The 17,709-nt window shown below is 44.7% G+C and overlaps 2 protein-coding genes and 1 long non-coding RNA gene across 5 annotated transcripts in view; 1 reads left to right on the forward strand and 2 right to left on the reverse strand.

Annotated features, from left to right (window-relative positions):
• The first annotated feature begins 192 nt into the window (after positions 1-192).
• On the forward strand, positions 193-15,667 carry LOC101170528 (kinesin-like protein KIF2A). Of its 3 annotated transcripts, none has more exons than XM_023960367.2 (22): positions 193-360; positions 755-849; positions 1,024-1,143; positions 1,670-1,724; positions 2,377-2,511; positions 3,227-3,327; positions 4,573-4,668; positions 4,850-4,904; positions 6,201-6,363; positions 6,430-6,520; positions 6,591-6,654; positions 6,734-6,825; positions 6,902-7,044; positions 7,211-7,415; positions 7,759-7,869; positions 7,952-8,019; positions 9,180-9,269; positions 9,363-9,410; positions 9,930-10,074; positions 10,330-10,431; positions 12,360-12,495; positions 15,130-15,667. In XM_023960367.2, exons 1-22 carry the CDS (start codon positions 300-302, stop codon positions 15,213-15,215), a joined length of 2,262 nt encoding a protein of 753 aa, XP_023816135.1. In that variant the 5' UTR covers positions 193-299; the 3' UTR covers positions 15,216-15,667. The 3 variants fall into 3 exon arrangements, 2 of the variants coding, with proteins under 2 accessions (XP_023816135.1, XP_023816137.1); XM_023960369.2 differs by having other exon boundaries at positions 2,377-2,496; XR_002874237.2 differs by lacking the exons at positions 12,360-12,495; positions 15,130-15,667 and having other exon boundaries at positions 9,930-10,159; positions 10,330-10,377.
• LOC144996501 (uncharacterized) lies at positions 4,648-5,085 on the reverse strand. Its single transcript, XR_013659438.1, has 2 exons — positions 4,952-5,085; positions 4,648-4,689 (listed from the first exon to the last, which is right to left on the reverse strand). It is a non-coding gene; the product is annotated as an uncharacterized LOC144996501 (long non-coding RNA).
• The window catches only part of pitpnm2 (phosphatidylinositol transfer protein, membrane-associated 2), a 74,450-nt gene continuing 72,348 nt past the window's right edge, over positions 15,608-17,709 (reverse strand). The window contains exon 26 of the mRNA XM_078956042.1: positions 15,608-15,731. Coding sequence (XP_078812168.1) covers positions 15,714-15,731 — 18 coding nt within the window. The 3' untranslated portion in view covers positions 15,608-15,713. The remainder of the gene's footprint in view (positions 15,732-17,709) is intronic.

A 17,709-nucleotide genomic window follows, 5' to 3' on the forward strand; every position in this document is an offset into this window, starting at 1 on the left:
ATGAATTTTAAATAAAACAACTCAGATGCCATTGAAGTGCAGACTTTCAGCTTTTATTCCATGGGTTGAACAAAAAGATTGCATAAAAATGTGAGAAACTAAAGCATTTTTTAAACACCATCCCTTCATTTCATGACCGCTAAACGGTCAGAGCGGTTCTGGGGTAAATGGGACTTTAAGTGAGGATGCTGGCGGGCGCATGCGCAGCAGCCCTCTCCTCCTGACAGTGACCTCAGCCTCCGCAGCGGCTCAGCGCCTGGACCGGACCGGACCGAACCGGGAGCGCCCCACGCCCAGCGATGGCCGCGCTTTTCGGGAGGATTTTCGTGGGCATTTACGTGGAGATCAAGCGAAGTGACGGTACGTGTCCGGACCGGCACGGCACGGCCCGCATCCGGCTGGTTCCGAGCGCAGATAGCGTCCTCGCAGTTTTCGCTAGCAGGAAGGAGGGGGGCAACCCCCCCCGGTTCCCCTCACACAGGACCGAGTCGGACTGAGTCGGAGCTTCCCATCCGACTCGGTCCTGTGGGTCACGCGGACTGGGGCGGGTCCGTCCACCTGCCGGTTCTGCAGCTGCAGCGGGTCTGGGCGGGGTGGCCGAACCGGGCCTCCATCCTCTGACTGGATCGCACCAGGTGGTGGTGGATGGGTGGGGGGTTTGGGGGGGTCTCAGTATGCCCAGCAGCCACGCCCTTCCGGATCATCTCCTGAGGTTCTCCTGCGGTTCTGACCCGGCTTCTCCATCCTCCTGCAGGACGGATCCACCAGGCCATGGTCACCTCCCTGCACGAGGACAACGACAGCGTGACGGTGGAGTGGATCGAGAACGGGGACACCAAAGGGAAGGAGGTACAGCTGCTCCACCTGCAGCAGCAGGCGCCAGTGGGCGGAGCCTGTCTTTATAGCCTTGAAAGTTTTAATACGGCAGATCCAGATCGGTTCGGTTCTGCTCCGAGCAGCTTTCCGCCTTCGGTGGCCGTAGACGCGTAAACCTGATCCTCTGTTGTGTCTTCTTCACGCCAGATCGACCTGGAAAGTGTCTTCGCCCTCAATCCTGATTTAGCTCCCGAGGAGGAGGTCCCACAGAGTCCAGACCCTCCTCTTCCTCCCTCCAGTGCCTCAAAGATCAGCAGAGTCCCAAAGGTCAGGAGCTCCAGCACCTCAGCTGTTACCCAAAGTTTAGCCCACAGCCCCCCCCCCCAGACCTGTTGGTCCACAATCTGCATTCATTGACTGAAAAACTGGACTGAGTGACTCCTCCCCCTTGGCGTCCCCAACAGGAAGTGGCTCCAGGAAGCCAAAATTCCCACAGATCTGATACCTTTAACACTTTCTTGAGTGACAGATTTCGTGGGGCTCGCTGTCAAGGGGTAGGGGGAGTGGCCTTCCAACAAACTCATTCCTGATTGGCCAGACTGGTTGCCATAGAAACATTGACTCAGACCGACTCGGGCCAATCTAGCGACGTCCGTATCGCAAAAAGAAAGGAAAAAAAAAAGAAGGCGACTGACTTTAAATCATGGATGACGTGACACTCGCTCGGTCCAGGTCTCAGAGACAGTCGATGGTTTACGTGTTAAAACGCGTTTCTTCACTATATTTCAATGATTGTTTTAAGTGCTGTGAAGGTCGGACAGACCGTAAACTTTGGCTCTTTTTGCCCCTTCAGTCCAAACGGGCCACTGCCATACCGAAGCCCGAAAGCGCCCCCAGGGAGAACAGAGGTGAGTTGAAACTCTTCTCAGATGAAACAACTTCAGAGGCAGGGGAGGAAGCTCACCTGATGTACAGGAGGTTAGGGTTGAGCGGCTGCTCACCACCAATGGTCCCGCCCACAACTCAGAGGGGAATTTCTAATGAACTCCTGCCGCTCTGCAGAAACTATGTCCATAGGTTCTTAGAATTTGGCTAAAAACAGCATCATCCTAATAAAAGACCACTAGGAACGCTTTGAAAATAGATCCGAGTGGGACATTAAAACATTTCTGTTATAGTTTATGTTTTAATTTGGTTCATGTGCAGTCGTAGTTACCGGAGCCGGTTTAGGTCGTGTTGGTTTGCGCCGCCTTCCGTCCGTGGAACCAGGGTTCGAATCCGGGCTGCTCCCTGTTCCCTTCTCTACTTCTGTCCCGGTCCCAAGCCCGGTTGCTTTGAGAAGGTTGCGTCAGGAAGGGCATCCGGCGTAAAACATTGCCAAGTTTACCATGCGACTTGTTCACTGTGGCGACCCCTGATGGGTAAAAGCCGAAAGAGAAAGAAGAGGATGTGCAGTCGTAGTTAACAGATGATTTATCTAAATTGACTCAATCTGTGAGTTTAAGAAGAAATGTATCTTTGGAAAGGACTAAAAAATAAAAAAAAGTGTGTTTTTCTCAGCTGCAGCAGTTGGAACCACCAGGGCTCGTCCAAGCCAGCACAGCCAGGCCACGGAGCCCCCGCCCCCCTCCATCGCTCCTCCACCTGGAGCCAACCAGCAGCTGCAGTCGCTGCAAAACGGTCAGTCGCAGAACGGTATGCGCATCCAGCCATAGCAGAACAGTGTGCACATGCAGACACAGCAAACAGTATGCGCATGCAGCCACAACAGGACAGTATGCACATGCAGTCACATCAGAACGGTATGCGCATCCAGCCATAGCAGAACAGTATGCACATGCAGTCACAACAAGACAGTATGCGCATGCAGCCACAGCAGAACAGCATATGGATGCAGCTGCAGCAGGAGGATACGTACCCGTGGCTGCAGCAGCTTCTGGTGTGGATGGAGGTCCAGCGTCTGTGCTGCAGCAGTGACCTCATGCTCCCACGCAGCTGTGAGCCGCAGACTCAAAGCCTCTTTCACAGCCTTCGTGCTCCAATTGCAGCTTCCAGCTTGGACCAAAAGCAGCTTAATGATCACAAACCAGCAGTAAAAATGTGAAGCAGCAGCTGGAAGATCAGAAACTGTCTGCAGAGCTGCAGATTCCCTTCCAGAACATTTTAAAATATCTGTTAAAGGCTTCTGTTGACCCCATTGGTGTCGTTTCCTTCTGCACCACTTTGATGATCTTTAAAGTTTGCTTTAATGCATCTCAACTCTTCAGGTTTTTTGTCCCAAAAGCACTTGTGTTTTGTTTAGAGTGATGCAAAGATCACAAAATACTATAAATGATCTCCTCGTGCTTGGGGCAAGAAAAAGCCTTCTTTTCCTCCCGACCCTCACTAACGCGGTTCTGATTCTGCACAGCTCGCAGGAAGTCCAACTGCGTGAAGGAGGTGGAGAAGCTGCAGGAGAAACGAGAGAAGAGACGTCTGCAGCAGCAGGAGCTGAGAGAGAAGAGAGCTCAGGTGAGGAGAAACCCAGAGAGAGGCGGCGTTATTAACCTTACATAAGCATTCAGATCATATTTGACACATTTCTGAGAGTCCTACATCATTAGCATGATCCAAACTTTCCTTCAATAACCGTTGTGTTTAACTTGGTCTGGGGTTTCTGCCCATCATCCGTCCTCTGGGGCTGTGGTCTCCCAACCTTTACAGTTTTTTTTAATAGAACGCTATTATAACACTAAGAACTCAACCCAGATCATCTTTCAGGGGAAAAAGATTAATCCTAATTTGTTTTTTCATAAATCATAATCGATTGTGTATTTTTTTTAACACAGAGGGACTTTTTTGTGTCTTTTAACAAATGTCTGCCTAATTTAGCTTTGCTTTAGGACAATTCATAAATGTCCTTTTTACAAGTTTACACGAATCTGAAACAACTTTATGCGACTGAATCTTCATTCTCTGCACAATGTTTCATGTTGGTTTAAACTTAAACTGCGTGATGAAGATGAAGACGTTAAAATGAATGCTAACAACCGGACGCTAACTTTGGCTGCGACCGACTTTTAAGGTGTGATGGATAAATAAAGCAAAATAAAATGTTGTATTTTCTAAATATAATAATAAATGTAAATCCACTGCGTTTGTGAAACATTCAAAAGTCAGTGGCTGCATGTTTTTTAACATTTTATTCTTTGGTTTTCAGTAGTTTTTTCAACTTAGCGGCCCGAGCAGCAGCTTAAAGTCACGAGACGCGACGAGACGGACGGATGTGGTGAACAGAATCCGGTAGTTTTTCAAAATAAAACTTCCTTCAGGATCAGAAAATAAAACAAAACGGAAATATATAAAGTGAGTGTGAGTGAGGACCACTGCATTCCTGCTTCCATGAAATCTCATTTTTGGCGGGAAACGTTTTGCTAACTTTTTAAAACTTTATGTTTATAGTAACGGATTTATTGTTATTTGTTTTGTTAAAAAGACTATTTGCTGTATTGAAATAATGCAAAATTTGTTGATCAATAATTATTCTTAATGCAGTAATACCGTGTTAAGTTACACTTACCAACCACACGGACGACAATGGGACGTTCCATTTTCACGACGTCCCTTGAGGTGGGCGTACAATCCTGCTCTCCTCTTAGGGGGCAGCTGCTCCTCGCCACGACCCTCCGTGGACCCAAAAACCCAGCAGAACCCGTCCGCATGAACGTGACTCCAAAATCCAGCAGATCCGCTCATTATTTCTTTTTTCTCCTGCAGGAAGTGGATGTAAACTTACCCAACTACGAGATCATGTGCATGATCCGAGACTTCAGAGCCAGTCTGGACTACAGACCTTTGACCTCGAATGACCTGGTGAGTTTCGGCGTGCGGGAACTGAAAGGAGGATAGGACAAAGTTTGGAGGAAGTTCAAGTAAAGGAAAAAGGATCTTCTACTTGAAACGATGTCATTTTTAATGTCTGCCAGTGTTAGATATGAACACAGATCGGCAGCATCGGAGCGGCTGACAAATGAGCTCATCTTCATCGTTTCAGATCGAGGAGCACAGGATATGCGTGTGCGTTCGCGCACGACCCCTAAACAAAAAAGGTAAGAGCAGCTTCTCTGCACGTGAAACAGAGATTCCCTCCAATCACCTGAAGCTTCAGAAGAGTCATCTATGCTGTGCGTCGTCACCAAACAGCAGGGATCCTCACAGATCCTCACATGGAAGATCTACGGTTATCTGACATAAATCTCCGTTAAACTCGGAGAAACGCAAAGATGCATCTGTCAAAAAAAGAAAAAGAGGCTTCATTTGTTTTACATTTGTTTTGTAAAGGCAGCAGTTTGAAATGACAAATTCTGCTTCAGGACGAAGATGTGAAAAAAAAACAAAAAAAAATGTGGAGCTTGATGAAGCTTCACGTAGTTTCAGCCACTTCTGCTGAATGAATTATTGACTGTATACGAGACCTGGACTGAGGGACGTCATCCATAGAAAATGGTTGATTCCAGCTCCAACGCAATGGAGTCAATTCAGTCTCTGAGATACGAACACCGCAATATCTGAACAAAACTTCACAAGCAGGCAGTGATTAGTCGGAATTAGTCTGAATCAATGTTTCTATAGAAACCGAGGCCACTAGGCCCCACCCACTTTTGTTGAGGTGTCTGATTGGTCGGTTGGTCAGGAAAAATGTGAAAAGATTTGGATTATTAAGAACATAAATCGTTATTCCGACCAATAGAATGACCGAGCAGCAGCTATTTGAGGTCTACGGGATTTTGGCTTCCTGTGTGGAATGCCAGGGGGAGGAGTCACTCAGTCCAGTTTTCATATACAGTCAATGGTTTAAATCAGGATCAGCTTAAAGTGAATAGCAAACGAGATTACAAAAAAAAAAAAAAATCACATTTTAAAACAAAAATTTTTTAACTTAGGCATTTACACAAATACCTGAAAGAAATATAGAAAATTTCAATTTTTTTTCTTACTTTAAAATTTTTGTGAAAACTTAGATTAAAGGTCAACGTGGCACCAAGTTTCGGTTCGGTATCCATCCCAGGTAAAAACTAAGTAGTTCATGTCTTAAGACAATGAAAAAAGCTGCTTCACTGAGATCTTCTAGTTGTTTTGTGCGTGTAGAGCTGCTCAGAGAGGCTCCGTGTTCTCTGCTGCCAACTAGTGGTCGGAGGTTGAAGTGGAAAACAAGAATCAGACGCTGCAGGACGCTCAGAAATAATTAGATAAATATTTTCCTGACGGCATTTTATATCGATACAAATATCGCCAAATGAAATGTCGCAATATATCGGTGACACGATTTCTTCATACCCCCTATTTTAAAGTGTGGCTGAAGGGAGGAAGCTAAGATGAAGATGAACAGAAGCTTCTCTCTTCAGAAATCTCAGTGAAGGATCTGGACGTGATCACCATTCCCAGCAAAGACGTGGTCATGGTCCACGAGCCCAAGCAGAAGGTCGACCTGACCCGCTACCTGGAGAACCAGACCTTCCGTTTCGACTACGCCTTCGACGAGAACTCCACCAACGAAATGGTTTACAGGTATCTCCTCCCTCTGCCTCCTTCAGCCGCCGCCCCACAGAGGCGCTGACAGACGCTCTGCTGCAGGTTCACGGCTCAGCCGCTGGTGGAGACCATTTTCGAGAGGGGGATGGCGACCTGCTTCGCGTACGGGCAGACAGGAAGTGGAAAAACTCACGTGAGTGTTGTGCAGTCAGCCCCAGCAGAGGTTGGCGTTTGTGCTTCATGCTGTCCCTCGTCCCCTTCAGACGATGGGAGGAGATTTTTCTGGAAAGAACCAGGACTGCTCCAAAGGCATCTACGCGCTGTCAGGTGAGGTTCTGTTCAGGCGTGTCTTCATTTCTGCTCAACCTGGCTGAAGTCACGCCACTTTCTGCGTCTCTCTCTGCAGCCAGAGACGTCTTCCTCATGCTGAAGAAGCCGGTTTATAAAAAACTGGACCTCCAGGTTTTTGCAACGTTCTTTGAGATCTACAGCGGAAAGGTTGGTGCCTGCCGCTGGTGCGGCTCGTCCCGCTGTGACGCCGTTCGCCCTGCAGACTCTTCCCTTCCGCCTGCAGGTGTTCGACCTGCTCAACCACAAAGCGAAGCTACGCGTCCTGGAGGACGGGAAGCAGCAGGTGCAGGTGGTGGGGCTGCAGGAGAGGGAGGTGAAGTGCACGGAGGACGTCCTCAAACTCATCGAGATGGGAAACAGCTGCAGGTGAAACACGCAGCGGCACGGTGCAGCGGCGCGGTGCAGCGGCGCGGTGCAGCGGCGCGGTGCAGCGGCGCGGTGCAGCGGCGCGGTGCAGCGGCGCGGTGCAGCGGCGCGGTGCAGCGGCGCGGTGCAGCGGCGCTACAACCGCTGTGCTTTACGTCCCCTCCAGGACCTCGGGTCAGACGTCGGCCAACGCCCACTCGTCTCGGAGCCACGCCGTTTTCCAGATCATCCTCCGCCGGCGCGGGAAGATGCACGGGAAGTTTTCCCTCATCGACCTGGCAGGGAACGAGAGGGGGGCCGACACGTCCAGCGCCGACCGGCAGACTCGCCTCGAAGGAGCCGAAATCAACAAGAGCCTGCTGGCGCTGAAGGTCCGTTTCAGGCGGCGGGGTTGGGTTTACCAAACGTCTTCAAACATTCTACAGTCATGTTAAAATTTAAAACCTATTCAAATATATTAGAATGTTTATGTTTCAAATGAGCTTTCTTTTCTTTGCTATTTTTATTTTAGTTATTTTGGCCTTAAAATATGAAGGTCAGAACAATTTTGGCAGAACTACAATCATGTTGGAGGCAAAGGCACAAAAATGACTAGAATTTTCTATTTTTGAACATGTTTATTTTTGCATTTAAGGGAAAACTGTTTAAAAAAAGACTTTCAAACATTTCCCCTCTTGGAAAGTTTGGCCCAAAAACACTTTACTCTTTCTGCAGGAGTGCATCCGAGCCCTGGGCAGAAACAAACCCCACACTCCGTTCAGAGCCAGCAAGTTAACTCAGGTGCTGCGGGACTCGTTCATAGGAGAAAACTCCAGAACGTGTATGGTAAGAACAGAGCGTCGACACCCAAAAAAAAAAGAAACGGCCGCGAAAAGTCTCCGCTGAACAAACTACATCCTCTCAACAGATTGCAACCGTCTCGCCTGGAATGGCGTCCTGTGAAAACACCCTGAACACGCTCAGATACGCCAACAGGTAAAGAGAAGCCATCAAGCCGACACGGTCCATGTAAAAGCTCAGCCAAACGTCGCTGTTTCTCAAACGACCACTAGAGGCTGGTTTTAGATGGGAGCAACTCCATCGAGTCCCAGGTTAAAAAGTCTGTTTTCACACCCAAAATAATTAGAAATATTTAAGTTTCAACCTTTTTAAGACATAATTAGCAGCTGGACAAGAACCGACTTTATATTTTGCGAAAGGACGCGGCCGTCTGTGGGCAAAAAAATACACAAACCCGTATGGGGCAAGTCGTAGACCGATCTATGACCCCCAAGGGCGAAAACATTCATGCACATAATTTTCTACGGACATACTGCAGGCGACAGGTCGTGACGGACTAGGGATGGGCGACATATCGTGTCAGTATCGGTCAGACAATATTTGCATAGTTTGAGTTTATCTGTCAGATATTAATAAATCTACCGCTATTCTTCTGTTTCAGAAACACTTTATTTTTTAAATGTAAACTTGTTCCTAACAGTTTGCAAGCTAATGTTAGCAGTCCCTGTCAGTGATTGGCTGTTTGCAGGTAAATTAGTTATTTTTGATAGAGATAGACATTGTTCCTAATAGATCAATGGGGAGCTTATGGTTTACAGTTATGTCCAATATTCAATAAATGCTTTCAGATATATTTATATGAAGGTTTGAAAGTGATACTTGTTATTATGAGATCCCTTTCATGTATGTTAAGTACAATGTGATTGTCCAGTAAAGTCCAGACAGAGTAAACATTTGTCCACTTAGCTTGAAATCGCCTTTTCTCCTCACCAACACAACGTTTTTCCTCAAAGGAATCTGCTCTGGCTCTCTCTCCGAATCCCGCTCTTATTCCGTTTCTGCTGCCGTCGTCACGCTCCTTTCTTTCGCAGAGGCAGTGACGTAGAAAATGTTGTCTGCCCTCTTGTGGTGAAATGAATACACTGTACCATTAACACCTGGGTGTAATTACCTTTTTCTCCCCTGCAGATGTCACCAGAAACCATGAAACAATATTTTCCCAAGCAATTTACAGCTGGTTTAATAAGCATCAATTAGGATTCTTCCCGCGGGCCACCATTGGCCCCCGGGCCGCACTTTGAGGACTTCTGACATAGACCCCTTTAAGAAGCATCTTCCTCTGTGTGTTTCTGCAGAGTGAAGGAGTTTGGGATAAGCCCCTCCGACATCCCCTTCTCCCAGAGCGGCGGTGGGGGAGGCCGATCCGAGCTCTCTCCGACTTACAAGTACGACCTCAAAGCTGCTTCCTTCAGAGCCAATCCCTGTTTTCTCGTCCTCATCTTGGCCGATTCTGTGCTTTTTTTTTGTTCATTCCACAGAAGTGCGGACCCGTCTTTCATTTTCGGGACGACATCTTCCTCGTTCGGGTCTGTTACTCAATCTTTGCTTCTCTGTTGTCCATCATCATCATTTTTTCGATCAACAGGACTCTCTAATTTAAACCAGGCGACCGATTCTAAATGCATTTTCAAGTTCTGATCAAATGAACCCGATCGTTAAATCCACATCAACTTTTAATAAAAGTCTGCCCAGTGTTATTATGGTCTGTCTCTGGTCGGTGGTCTGGCTTTTACCTGTCATTTTTAACATCTGAAGCTCAGGAGGGTTTGGAATCACAGCGTTCCAGCTCTGTGCATGCAGATCCAGACGGTTGGAGATAATCCAGAAAAGTCAGCCTAAAGAAAAACTGATTTAAAGGAGAAAGCTGAAAAATAGATACTTTTTTCAAACCTCTGGCATGACCCGGATGATTGCAGCGATCTGAAATTACAATCTGTCCGTTGGAGTGTCTCCAGAGCAGCAGGGATGGACGGGTTTTTCCTGCATCCTTTAGCTTTGCACCTCCTCGTACGTTGGCGCTCACACGGCTGATGCGTCTCCATCAGTATGAACGAGCTCTCCATGGATCCTGCGGCGGTGCTGGACTTCCACCAGGGGGGGCACATCACCCAGCTGGAGGTTCTGGAGGCCCAGTGGGGCGTGGGCAGCTCACCGCAGAGAGACGACCTGAAGCTGCTCTGCGAACAGAACGTAAGGCTCACTAGTCCCGTTCGATGAGGAGGAGGAGGAGCTTCGCCAGAGGGGGAACATCAAAACCTCCAAAGATGTCGTTAATGTTTGTAATAGTTTCCTTAAACCTTGTGCTATCTTGTGGGGTCCAGATGACCCCACTGGGGGTCATCTGGCCCCCACAAGATAGCACAAGGTTTAAACAGGTTAAATTGTTTCAGACGGTTTAAAAAACAAATTCAGGTTGGAATTCAGGTTCAACCTCCTTTGTTTCAGGAGGAGGAAGTTTCCCCACAGCTCTTCAACTTCCATGAAGCCGTGTCCCAGCTGGTGGAGATGGAGGAGCAGGTGCTGGAGGACCACAGAGCCGTTTTCCAGGTGCCAAACCTTTAAAACTGGGAAACTTTCATCCGTTTATCCGTGAGAGCGCCCGTGAAAACAGGAGGAACCTTCCTCTACTTCTATCGGCAGAATTGTTGTCGTTCAGACGTAGCAGAGGCTTTTCCTGCGTGAACGCCAGATTCAGCAGAGCGGGAACTCAAACTTCATTATAAAGACATTCACGTTTTTGTGTTTGGATTATTGTCCGGCAAAACAACCCAAAGCGTTCCTTCTCACTTTCGCTGCGTTCACATCGGGCTCGGAAACGCGGGCTCTAGGCTACAAAGTCTATGTAAGTGCGTGTTCGTGATTGTCGTTTTTAAGCCAGTTTTGAACGCACGCTGCAATTTAAACCAGTTAAACTTTGAACAGTCAGGGACTCGGATTGGGTAGCGACGGATGGATGGCATCATTTTTTATTACGGAAGTGCTAATTGCTTAAAAATGGTAGCGGTTTGTGCTCAGCTGGAATTCTATGACACCAAGGTTGTGTCTGAATTCCCGCCCTAACTACTAAAAAGTGCTACTATGTAGTGCTGTGAATTTTAAAAGCAATTCAAACTCCACGCTCACTACTTTTTTTTTTTTTTTTAACAGCGGTTATGACATCATCGATTTGAAGAAGTTAAAATCTAATTGCTACAAGCATTGTGAGACGATTATTTATGAGTCCTCTGTCTTCTAAAGATAAAAACGTTGATGTTAATAAAAAAATTACATTGAAATACATTTTTTTGGTCCGACGCTATGCATTGTGGTCTATATTCGCCGATCTAGTGAGCGTCTATGCACACTGGTTTTTCGCAGAGACTTCTGGGAAATTTCCAGGGCACTGGAATTTGAAATTATAGATTCGGACAGCACTAGAAAATGGCAAACGCTCTATATAGTGCGCTATGTAGGGTTTAGGGTGGGAATTTGGACATAACCCAAGTTTCATACATTGGAATGGAGCTTTGACACCTTGTACCAAACCTATTCCAACCGTCAGTAAATGCCGTAGAGTGTCGGGTAGTGACAGATCCGTGGGAACGCTACGGTATGCTATCAGTCCATTCTTGAACGGACTGATAGCATAACGTAGCGTGGGTCACATGCGCGGTGTGTTCGCAGCTTTGGGTTTCTTTGGAAGAGCTCACAACTTTTGCTTCTTTTTATACTTAAATTAAGTCGCCCAGGTCCTGGAGCTGCAAAAAACGCCTCTTACCATCACACTACCTCCACCGTGTCTGAGTGTTGCTGGGATCTTTTTACTTTTAGTTTGACTCCTGATGTAACAGAACCTTCCTCCTCGGTTTTTATTAGTCTAGACGTTTTGTGGTTCATCCAGATGTATCTTTTTGCTCTACAGTCTTTCTCCTCGAGTTCTCCATGAATCCATTTTTGTCCCGAATTCTCTTTCCGACTGTTGGGTCGTGACATCTGACCTAAACCGAGTCCTATGAGGTCTGGCCTTCTTCCATGACCTTCTGGCTCTTTCATGACTTCTTGGAGGAGCCCTCGCTGAGTCATTTTGGTCATTTGTTCCTTGGAAGATCTCTCACTGTTCCAGGTTCAATTCAATTTTCAATTCAATTTTATTTGTATAGCCCAAAATCATGACAACAGTCGTCTCGATGGGCTTCGAAGTAAAACATGAACTCACAAGGATCATGAATACAAAGAGTTCAATAGGAAAATAGCTTCCCTCTGTGGTTCTCTGGAGTTCTGACAACTTCAAAATGTCTCGGTAACTTTCTCCAGAGAGCTTCCTATGAGGGCGTTTGAAAAAAAGAATGCCGACAATAGCTGATAAACAAAAACAGCATTTTGTTTTTAATGCAGATTATTTTGTAGAATCTTTGGGAAAACGTTTTTTTCAGAGCGCTGCAGCAACAGTTTTGGCTAGAGGTCAGTGTGAAAGAGCTGGATGTCATTGCCTCCAGGAATCCATCCGCTGGCTGGAAGACGAGAAGGTGCTTTTAGAAATGACGGAGGAGGTCGACTACGACGTGGAATCCTACGCCACTCAGCTGGAGCAGATTCTGGATCAGAAGATCGACATTCTAACCGAGTTGAGAGGTAAACTCCGACTGAATGCCGATCAAACGCTAAGCTGACCCAAAATTAGATTCTTTTTAGACTGTCTATAAAAAGAGTGACTCCTCCCTGCTGGCATTCCAACCTCAAAGTATCATCTGGCTCAAAGAAGCCAAAATCCCAGACTTCCTCTTGAAACAATGAGCCGTTACTCATTCTGTTGGTCCGAATAACCATTCTGGCTCTGATACCTTTTTTTTTTAACATGTTCTTGATATTCCTCAAATTTTCATGATATTTTTTACTGTAATTCAAGTTATCAACTGATCAATCAGATCCCTTAATAAAAGTAGGTGGAGCCTGCTGGCCCCCACGTTAAAAACATTCGACAGATTTTGTGTAGCCCACTTTCAAGTTAGTTAGGTTTTCAACAAGCTAACTCCTGATTAGTGACAGCGGTTGCCATGAAAACGACGACTCAGCCCGACTCGGACCAACGTCTGGCTTCAACATGGCAGAGTCTGCATTGCGAAAAAATGGCGACTGGATCGAGTTCATCGGGTTGAAACTGGAAGTGAATCGTTTCTCACCTGGCCCAGTTCTCAGACACAGTCATTGGCGTAGACCAGGTTCTCAGGGGCCTCAACCCTCCCTGGTTTCCAGCTGCACTTCTTGATGCTGACCCTAAATCAGGTGTGTTCAGTCAATCAGGATGTGGAATCATTTGAGTCAGCCAATCAGCAGCAAGCCGGTCACAGAGGACTGGAGAACCGTGGCTCCTGAAGGCCACGGTTGGACAAACTCTTCAATAGATATTTACCTTTATGTAACGTGTAGTGCCAAACTACAAAGAACCAAATCTAATTCCAGTCAATTTGTAGCTCAGTTAAATTCAATGTACTGTTTTGTTTAGTATAAGAAAGTGTTTATAGACTTTTTGATTTAAACTAAATAAAGGAGAGACTGACATGAATGCATTCATCATTAATAGTGTTGCCTCGCTCTATCGTGGTTCACCTTTTGCAATTCTTGCCGTCACATATTCGTATTTCAGTGTATGTTTTGGTCTTTAAACTGCGTCCTAATTGGCTGTTGACCATTGTCGATAAATGTGTCTCCCGTACAGAAAACGTTCAGTTTACTAAATCTACAAAAATCCTCAATAGCGATCAGATCCTGTTTTTAATTATGTAAACCTGGACATATTTTTTTTTGAACGTTCAAAGTTTAAATGAGAGGTAAAGAGTGTGAAAATGTTCTGAGAAAAGTGGATTAAGTGTGGTGAGGAGTTCTACTTTGCAGTTTTGACCTGCTTATTTTAAGAACGTAACGTGGAACAGTTTTTGCCGACTAAAACTGCTTAGTACGGAGCCCGGGATCTGACACGGGTAAAATAAATAAATAAAGCGTTCCCACAAAATAATATTTCGTTCCCACGGACTAATTAATGCGTGGGAACGGAATAATATTCTGATGTACATTTATCCTGTTGTCTTTGAATGCACCACAGTAACAGGGACACGTTGATTGGTCGAGATACATTATGAAATATGTGTGATGCATGATGGGATACTTAGCATGTAGCCTCCAGATGTTAAGCGACTGCTAACGAGTATGTTAATAAAAGACAAGTCCTGAATATTATTATTCCAATTCGACCCTAAACCACAAAATCCGCTGGCTGTCCGTCTACCGGCCAGCCAGCTGCCAGAATGCCGGCATGAATGCCGGACATAGCTCGAGCGAGCTCTGTTCGGAGAATCGCTGCGGTATGGGGAAGCAGCAAGCCTGGGCATTCTAAATATTATAATATTTGTCTCATTTTATCTTGTTTTTATTTTTCTCCTCTTAAACAAATGTGGGTCACAGAGACATGGAAGTAGTGGCGGAAAACGGCTTTTGTGGGAGCGTACCGGGATATGAATGAACGCAGACATGGCGACATGATTACCGATACTTTTGTAGAGCTTTTCAAAAAAATAAATCTGATCTCTAAACATCCTCCGTTTCTTCCATGCAATGTAATGAGACACACACAGACAAAAATGTGAATGTATCTGCTGTAAATCCAAGTATCGCTAACATCCGTGTTTATGAATGACTAACCACGTGAATAATTATTTTGTTCACACGAATTAATTATTTCGAGAGAACAAAATATTATTTCGTGGGAATGAAATATTTATTATTTTATTTATGTCAGTTCCCGGGCTCAGTAGCTTTGAAGGGAAATGGGTCCATGAAGTTACGGAAGTGCTTCCTCAGGAAATATGATGTCATTTATTTTTTTAAGTAAAGTCGTAACAAATATGAACATTTTACAAAGATTATTTACGAATCCACTGTGTTTTGATGATGGAAACAGGGTTTATTAAAACGGATTAAAACGGATTTATTAAAAAAAAATCATTTACATTCCGGTACATTTTTTCCAAATGACAAATCGTTCAAATGCAATGCATTGTGGTCTATATGCAACGATCTACTGAGCATCAGTGCACACGGGTTTTCCGCAGAGACTTGTGGGAAATTTCCACTGGAATTGTAGAGTTGGACATCCCGACAAAATGGCGAACGCCCCAGACAGTGCACCAAGTAGTGAGTGAATTGGGAAGACATGTTGAAGGAAGTTCACCTCCTAGCGAGGTTCCTGAAAGCGGATTTTCTCTTTTCCAGATAAAGTCAAATCTTTCCGCTGCACGCTCCAGGAAGAGGAACAAGCCAGCAAACAGATAACGCCCAAAAGGCCGCGGGCGCTATAGAAGAGGCCAGGTTTCCTGATTCGGCTGCATTCAAAGCTGCTGGGATTTTACAACTTCACTGTCCGTCCGCTTGATTTCCCATCATCACCCTGTGATACCAAAGAGCCGACCGACCTCCGTCGCTCTTTCCATCCCGCATCTACATGGTTTTGCGTGTTCAGTCACAAGTGCTTCAAAACAAAAAGGAAATGTAAAAAAACAAAAACTTTAAATGAATTTTTTTAAAAGGATTCCTTCATTTTCACTGGTTTTATAAACAGTTGTTGCAGTTATGTGCAATATTCAGAGGACTTTTTCCTACTCTTTGCTAGGGAGGTAAAGGTCCTGTGGAGTGTCCAGAACAGAAAAAAAAGTCTTTTTGTGTTGATAGTGAACAAATAAAGTTTGATGAGGTATCCAAGCAACATTCATGAAAATGTTTTACATCTGCCAAATAAAGAAAGAATACTTAGTGTGGTGGTTGTTGTTTCTCCTTTGAGGATGTCCACATGTGGCATTTCAGGGGGCGGGGTCACCCTGATGTCAAACAAAAAGGTCAGATTAATTCATAAAAACAAGAATTAAATGTAAAGTGACTCCATATCTCCATAATGCTGTAAATTATTTTTTAAATACATTTTAAAAATGTTATGAACACTAAATATTAAAAAATAAAATCAAAATCAGAGAAAAGACTTAAATGGTTAATCGGATTAAAGTGAAACAGTTTCAGGAATGAAGGTAGAGGACCTTAACTGTGAATTCTGACCCCTTATTTTTCTGAACTGCTTTGATTTAGCTGAATCAAAAGAAAAATGCAAAAATATCTTGTTTACAAAATAATCCTTTGCTCCTGTTCTGATTATTTAGGAAACAATAAATGTAAAGACATTTTAACCATACATACATTTTATTCTATAAGGAGAAAACAGTGGACAACATAAGTGCTTTATTGTAAAGTATGGAGCTTAAGCAATTCCAGTTTGACAGACGACATGCAACAGATGGTTTATTATTTGCTAAGTGAGCTTGGAACTTTCATGCAGATGACTTAACGAACAGTATCAAGTTATTTCAAAGGTTTGTAAAATAGTCCAGATTGAAAAATACGCTTCACGAAGTGCTATAAAATGTTTAGCAGTTGCCTGTTGTAAAGATCCAACAGAGACCTACAGAGCTGGAGTATAAATGCAAAGTGGATGGAACCCACCTGTAGTTTGAGGTGTGGTGAATGGAATTGGTCTGTAGTTTGGTGAATGGAACTGGTCTGTAGTTTGTGGTGTGATTGATGGAACTGGTCTGTAGTTTGTGGTGTGATTGATGGAACTGGTCTGTAGTTTGTGGTGTGATTGATGGAACTAGTCTGTAGTTTGTGGTGTGATTGATGGAACTAGTCTGTAGTTTGTGTTGTGATTGATGGAACTAGTCTGTAGTTTGTGGTGTGATTGATGGAACTGGTCTGTAGTTTGTGTTGTGATTGATGGAACTGGTCTGTAGTTTGTGTTGTGATTGATGGAACTGGTCTGTAGTTTGTGTTGTGATTGATGGAACTGGTCTGCAGTTTGTGGTGTGATTGACGATACTGGTCTGTAGTTTGTGGTGTGATTGATGGTACTGGTCTGTAGTTTGTGGTGTGATTGATGGTACTGGTCTGTAGTTTGTGGTGTGATTGACGGTACCCCTGGTGGGACTTTTATGAATGTTTAACTGCCTTCATGGCAGCCACATTGACTAATGAAATGATACATATCTCACATATATTTCATCTAAAATTTCCAGAATAACACAATGTTTGTGTAAATAAATAACTTTTAACCCTTTAATTCCTACATATACAGCTTTAGAGTATGTACAGTGTGGTGACAAATCCACAGCTACTGAACAGTCAGATTTGTGGATGGACATTCAGAAGTCTGGAGGAAAACATGCGTTTGTCCTCTGGGATCCACACGGTGTTCTTCGCTCTACAGTAAAGGGTTGGGTGCTCTTTAGAAGGTTTTCAAACCGATTTATGAACCAAATGCGAGCTTTCAGACGTTTTTCTGGACCATTTGAAGCTTTTCCTGCTTTGGGCTCCTTCATGTTCTCCATCCGACAGTTTAAAGCTTGAAAGTCCTTCATCATCATCATCATCACCTTTGAGAAAGGTTACCGCAGAGACACGACTCACTCTTGTCAGTGTGGTCGTTTCCAAAATCAACATCAAAGACTGTACATTCATGGAAATATATAGTTCTGATTTGGCATCGTTGTTACTGCAGAAAAACTAAAACATACCAACTGAAAATACGTTCTTTTTAGACCTGAAATATTTTCTTCAAATCCATGTACTTATTCAAAAAGTATCATTAAACAAAAGAAAAGTAAATAAACTGTTTTGGAGTTATTCCTTTTGAACAGAAACGTGTTGAACAGCAAAGCATTGTGGGAACTCTTCAGAGTTTATGTAGAACTATGACAGAAGGTTAGAGAACGGGGTTTATGAGGCTCACAGTATCAGAACCAGAACATTCCT

This window comes from Oryzias latipes, chromosome 12, assembly GCF_053564925.1.
Source record: "Oryzias latipes strain Hd-rR chromosome 12, Olatipes_Hd-rR_3.1".
NCBI classification, from domain to species: domain Eukaryota; kingdom Metazoa; phylum Chordata; class Actinopteri; order Beloniformes; family Adrianichthyidae; genus Oryzias; species Oryzias latipes.

Coding starts and splice junctions, on each gene's coding strand:
- LOC101170528 (XM_023960367.2), top strand. CDS start 300: ATGGCCGCGCTTTTCGGGAGGATTTTCGTGGGCATTTACGTGGAGATC. Junction 4,669..4,849: donor CTTTGACCTCGAATGACCTG/GTGAGTTTCGGC, acceptor TCATCGTTTCAG/ATCGAGGAGCACAGGATATG. Junction 7,870..7,951: donor AAAACTCCAGAACGTGTATG/GTAAGAACAGAG, acceptor TCCTCTCAACAG/ATTGCAACCGTCTCGCCTGG.